The sequence below is a fragment of the Chiloscyllium punctatum genome, chromosome 7, assembly GCF_047496795.1.
Source record: "Chiloscyllium punctatum isolate Juve2018m chromosome 7, sChiPun1.3, whole genome shotgun sequence".
Lineage (NCBI taxonomy): Eukaryota > Metazoa > Chordata > Chondrichthyes > Orectolobiformes > Hemiscylliidae > Chiloscyllium > Chiloscyllium punctatum.
The window spans coordinates 60,048,817-60,055,038 of record NC_092745.1 but is presented as its reverse complement, the minus strand read 5'-3'; the positions used below and the strand labels follow the sequence as shown (position 1 = coordinate 60,055,038).

The 6,222-nt window shown below is 42.4% G+C and overlaps 1 protein-coding gene across 1 annotated transcript; it reads right to left on the bottom strand.

Moving 5' to 3' along the window:
• Nucleotides 1-544: 544 nt before the first annotated feature.
• On the bottom strand, nucleotides 545-5,640 carry LOC140479696 (doublesex and mab-3 related transcription factor 3, truncated-like). Its single transcript, XM_072573721.1, has 2 exons — nucleotides 5,120-5,640; nucleotides 545-1,642 (listed from the first exon to the last, which is right to left on the bottom strand). Exons 1-2 carry the CDS (start codon nucleotides 5,514-5,516, stop codon nucleotides 774-776), a joined length of 1,266 nt encoding a protein of 421 aa, XP_072429822.1. The 5' UTR covers nucleotides 5,517-5,640; the 3' UTR covers nucleotides 545-773.
• Between the last annotated feature and the right edge of the window lie 582 nt (nucleotides 5,641-6,222).

Genomic DNA, 6,222 nt, shown 5'->3' with positions numbered 1-6,222 from the left:
CAAAAGATAATTTTAGAATTTGTATTTAAAAATATGTGAAGGAACTAAAATCATTATAAGGGGAAATAACACTGATGTAGGCAATATGAAGTATTGAACTGCAGCATATAATAAGGGTGGAGAAATAATGTAAGATTTGCAGCTATGATATGGCACAATGTATCAAATGTGTATAAATGGAATTCAACAGGGTATCACGGAATTAGACTGCAAACAAGGACATGAAAATAAAATGTTTAGCAGCTCAGTATGTCTTGTGCTACAACTGTATTTGTGATCAGTAATTCTCAGTAAAGTAATTTACATGGTTTTAAAGCTTAGGTATTGTTAGTGGCTCTCATGCAATAATTGTTATTAAATGCCAATATATTTTAACATTTTTCAAAGCCAATAAATGAATGAAATTTGTGTTCCTTATATCCACCTGTTGATTTGTTTAAAAGTTGCATTATTTCCCTTTTACTCAATTTCAAACAAATTATAATGGAAATGACATGATAATTATGCTCAAGAATCACTTCTGACTTTACATAATCTAGCTTGATTTTAATAAGATGAAATTCTAAATAAAATGAACATTTCTTACATTGACTATTACAACAACAAGAAGTTGTGACAGGTATTTAGGATGGACGTCTATTGAACAAAGTCCATTTCAGGATTTCCTTTGTCAGTACTTATTCTTCAGAGCAACTTTTTGTTTTACACGTCAACTCGTTGGTTCTCAAAGTTTAATAGAGCAGGCCTAAAGAATTTGAATGAAATCCAAATTGCTACTTTTTGCCTTCTTGTCTTTCTTCGAGAGATTTCAAAGATTTTTCTGCCAGTTTCCCATCACAGATAGATGGTTTCTGGGAAGTCTCATTTTGGGCAGGTAGGACCATTGTGGTGCTTCCCAACAGGGCACTAGTGGAGTGAGCTAGGGAAGTAAACTGTTGCCTCAGGCTAGGGTGCTGAAAGGTCATTGTGCTCCACAGAGCAAACTCACTGGAAACAAAGGGATGAGATCCAGACAAAGTTGGTCTGAAAAGAGTTGGCACGGGGTAATGACTGGGTTGTGTAATTGTTTGAGTGACATTGGGCAAGCTTGCTACAACACTGTGGCTGTTTGGAGATACCTGGAAGGCATCAGACGGGGATCTAAAGGCAGAACTCAGAGACCAAGCTGATGAGGATAAAGGACAGTGACCAGAGTTGTAGTCAGCTATGTCCTTGGAGGTCTGTGGTTTGTTGTAATTCTTCAATCCTTCAGCTCGCCTGGTGGTGCTGGACAGTAAGGTTTCAATAGCTGAAACCAAATCATTGTTGCAACCTTTCAGCACCAGCTCCAGAACGGACTGTTTCTGCTGCGGAAAGACCTTGGCCAGAACCTCAATAGGAGGCGTTTTAGACTTTCCCGAAGGAGTCATGTCCTTCAGCACATCTTCCGACTTCAAGAACTTCCTGATGTCACTGAAGTTATATCTGGTGGCAGCTTTAATTTGTTCTTTGTTTTCCTTCTTCCGCTCTATGCCATTGTTTGCTTCCGGGAGGGGCAATGATAAATCGCTGGTTTGGGTATCTGTGGAGGAAACTGGTTCTTCCACCTCACTTTCCGTAATCTTGTTATCTGCATCGTTTCCTTCGGCATCTTCATATTCATCTGACAACAAACAGGTGTAATAATTAATTACAATGTGATGAATGAATGTTTTACGTTGTTCTGCATTGTAACATACAGGAATCTATCTTTCTCAGAATGGGAAGCCAAATTAATTTTAAACTTGGGTACGAGACCATTCACACATTCATGTTCACAGTCCTCATATTGCCTCAGGACAGGGAGACAGTAGGTGTATAGCGAGGTAGATGCATCCTTAAATCCAGTTCAATCAGAGCGAGACAATGCTGTATGCGTGAGTTGTGGGTAACGAAGCAACATCACTCTCAGATACTTCCAGAGCCATTTTATTTCCCAACGTAATATGTAAGTTTCCAATATATCCTGAATGCTATTGCACATAACACAGTAACTGCAACCGCAGCAGAATTTTACAGCGCACAGCCAGGTTATTCAGCCCTTGGCACCTGTACCGGCACTTGTATCTGAAACGGTTTGTGTAATTGTAATTTAATATTGCTCCGTATAAAACCTGCGATTACGTAGATATTCTCACGGTGTTATCAGGGTATCCTGTTTGAAAAGATTTGCGCATTTGAACTCCTAAAGCTGTTGATATTGTTACCTCTTTTTCTCCAAGTTCTACAATTCACTGCATATTTCCTCTATATTGCTCCATCCTCAAAATGTAACTATTACATTAACTCTGCATTCAAATACAACCGACGTCTATCCGCCAATCTACCAAAAAATATTGTTTTCAACCTTAAGAAGATCATGTGAGATGTTTACTGGTGCATTTAATATTCGTGCAAGGAAACAGAACATCGAGACTCAAATCTTTCCCAACAGTGCAGTGATGAAGGCAGGATGGTGGCTTTTTTTTTGCATTTGGAATATAAGATTACATTTACGACATAGATAAAATTTAATATTTGAACAATGTAGGATGGTGTTTAGTTAAGGAAAAATGATACTCCTAAAGTGGTTTTTACAAGATTTTGTTGCCAGGCTAAGGACACGAAAAAAGTTTTACTTTGATTTAAACTTTTAAGACATTGTGTAAATGCAACACCTTCCCGGGAAACTGAGAATCTCGCAAAGACCAGCCGGCAATTTATTTGAAGTTTTGGAATAAAATAGCTCGATGTTTGTCTGAAGGAGCCTCGTCAGTTTTTTTCCCCCTGATGCTAGTTAGGGTTCAGTTTCACTTATTTCAAAGTTTAATGTTGTGAATTATGAAATTCAAGTACAAATAGAATGAGCCAAAAATATAATCAGGTCGCTAGCACGCTAAAACAGATTATCTATTGTATTTTACCTTCCTTTATACTCATTCTAAGGACTTCGCTAGTCAACTTTCTAGAAGTAATAAAATCCTTAACTACTAATTCATGAAAACTGTCCATCAACTCCCAAAAGCAGCACATTCACTTTCTGAATGTCGAGTTAAAATGGTAACTGCAGAAATATTAAGTCGCCCTTAGGAACTAATGGCAAAATGTCAATGGGGATCAATTTCTTCTATTTTTCAGTTATGTAAGTGTCACCTTAAACGCAAATACCCCTGCAGTAGTCATGAATGCCTTAATTGGAATAATACGAGTCTATAAAAGTGCGGGGTAATTTTTCTATCTCTTTTAAGAAATGGCTCGAAATTATCCCAGCAGCAGGTCTCTCTTTGTTTCACTTGTAACCAGGCAATTTGATCCCTTAATCCCTGTGCTCCGCAGTGATTAATCACGTCCCTGGGGCTGAAATGGTAAACGCGGGTCATCCAAACAGATCAATCCCCCCTTTCACCCTTGCGCAATTATCATAACTAGAGTGTTATGGCTTTGAACTAGCCGGCTCTTTGATTTGTTGTGTTAAGAATGAACGTGGAAAAAACAAGCAGGAAGCCAATTTGCAGTAAGAATAATCAGTTTTTTTTTAGAAAAGCGGATAACAAGAATGGCTTGCCTTAACAATGATTGTTCAGTTAAAATAGCATCCAGATTGTTGCATTACCAGCATATTGTGCTGCTCTTTCCCCATAGTTCCTTAAACCCAACTCTGTGCCTGTCGCTTACGCATGCTTGGCGCGTCTAGAAATCCTTTTCAACTACTTTGTGACAACTAACCTTGGTGATTGAACACCGTTATTCTCATGGCCAGATACGATGAAGGTGACATAAGGGGATGCTATTAATGGGTGACACATAGAAGTGAGGCATTTTGGCAGCAAGTATTTAATTAAACAAGCCAGGATTTCGGTATAGGCGCCCATCCCGCGGTTTGGTTTAAATCCTCAACAGCTACATTCTCATTTTCCGCCCTTTACGCTCCTGGTGGGGGTGGGAATCCGGGCATGACGGGTTATGGAAACAAAATCTGTTCGATGCTTGGTGCAAATGTATTCCCCCTCGCCCCCACCCCCCGATTTTCCGATCGGATGGAGCGGCGGCGGTAGATTTTGAGGAGTTCTCCCTACTCCCTACCGCGAAACAAAATTCTCCACATTTCACGCAGTCTCTCAGATGAATAACTGCCCAATTCCCGGGATGGTTCCCAAATTGTAGGGTAAACACAGAGCAGCAATCTACCCAATTGTTGAAACGGATGCCGCAAACAGGGGACAGCGACTGTCCAGGTAACCTCCCGGTTTTTGGAATAGGCAGCAACAAACCGGAGGCAGGAATGTTCAATGTATGAATGACTGCCTTCCCCCCCCCCCCCCCCACCCCGATCACCTGGCCCACGTTACATTTCAGTGTATTTCTCGCTGGGTGTGGTAACATCCCCATCAATGTTTAGAACATTGAACACAGAACAGTATGATGCTAGCAATGTGGGTTCAATTCCCATCACTGGTTTGAGGTGATTATGAAGGACTCTCCTTCTCAATCTCTCCCCTCGGAGGTCTGGTGGCCCTCAGGTTAAAACACCACCAGTCGTTTCTCTCTAATAAAAGACCAGCCCCTATCGCTAATAGCGCATGGTGGCTCAGTGGTTAGCACTGCTACCTCACGGTCCCAGGTTCGATTGCAGCCTCGGGCGACTGTCTGTGTGGAGTTTGCACATTCTCCCCGTGTCTGTGTGAAACAAAGATATGCATTGCCCATAGTGTTAGGTGGATCCTCCAGAGGGATAGGGGTTTGGGTGGGTTACTCTTCCGAGGGTCAGTGTTGGCCCGAATGGAATTGAGTCTAAAAATACAGAACAGGACCTGTGAACTATTCTCAGCTCGACCCCCGACACTATCCCATCGTCATCCATTTGAAACCAAACTTAAATGAGACAACGTTTTAGCTACATTTCTAAGAAATGCAATTTAAAAAGTGTTTAATGTTATCTAATTAAATTAGATTTAATATCTAATATCATCTAATTTAACTAATATCGGGGATCGGGCAATGGAAGAGTCCTGCTGGTATTACACACGGAGGAAGATCTATAAGAGCCGCCTGCCTTTCTAATTCCACGCTGTTCGAGTACACGGAGCGAAAGAAAGACGTGGAAGATTTCTGCATTTCCTACCGGGTTGCTGATGGAGCAGAGAGTCGGCAGGTGTGGTCTCACCGGCTCGGTGCCTGCCTGTGGCGGCTGAGTACACGCTGTCGGAAGGGACTGGCTGCTCCGGTCTCTCGGGGGCCGGGTACACCGCTCTGTAATCCTCGGGTAACAGCAGATTGCAAGGAGCCTCGTTGCTTTGCTGCCTCCTGAGGGCCACCTGCGCGGCCATGACCCTCTGCCTTTCCAGGATGAGGATGCACTTGCTGCATGTGCAGTCTTTGAAGCGACAGTAGCGTTTGTGGCCCTTGAGCCAAGACAAGACCCCGTGGTTCCGGCACCGGGCGCACTTGGGAGTCCTCTGAGCTGGCACTCGGGAAGACGCGGTCGGTACATACAAGTACGGAGCACCGTAGCTATTCATGCCAATCACTCCCAAGTTGCGCTTTGGCCACACCAAGGTTTGACTCTCCCCCTCAATTCCTTTCTCAAGGGTAAAAGCTGCACAGGAGCAAACGCCGGCTTGGATTCAAGAGCGGGAGCACATCCCCAAGCTGCAGCGCCTCGGCTTTATAACGCAGTTATTTCAAGTCACTCAAGTGAAACGATTTGTATGAAAGGATCGAAAATCATTTTTCCCCCCGCAAACCTCCCCCCCCCCCCAATTCTTTGAGAAGGGTTGAAAGCAACTCCACAATCAAACAATTCTAAAAAGATTTCAAGTGGTTGGAGGAGGAGATATAGGTGCCGAGAAAGGGCGGGGCGCACTCCATTCAAAAGGGATTAAAAATAAACGAGAGCTGGAAGCGAAGTAATAGAGCTAATGGATCACTTCATAGAGATCCCCTTTCACAATGAGACTCCCCCATTCTTATAACATGGATGTACCCTGCTTCCAAAATATATTCTGCGAATTGTCTTTTTTTTACTTTATTTCCCATTAAACTAAAAATTGGGGGGTAACGATATGGGGAATTGATTTCCATTTTGTACTAGATTAAATCAATTTTGCGCGAAGCAGTTCAATATTTTTGTAAATCTGGACTTTGAGTTTAAAATGTGTTAGGGAAGACGGAGCGAGTCCTGAGGTGGAGCTGAGGGCTAAATCAATGCCTTGGTTAAACTTGTAC

Coding starts and splice junctions, on each gene's coding strand:
- LOC140479696 (XM_072573721.1), bottom strand. CDS start 5,516: ATGAATAGCTACGGTGCTCCGTACTTGTATGTACCGACCGCGTCTTCC. Junction 1,643..5,119: donor TCTGCTCCATCAGCAACCCG/GTAGGAAATGCA, acceptor GTTTGTTGTCAG/ATGAATATGAAGATGCCGAA.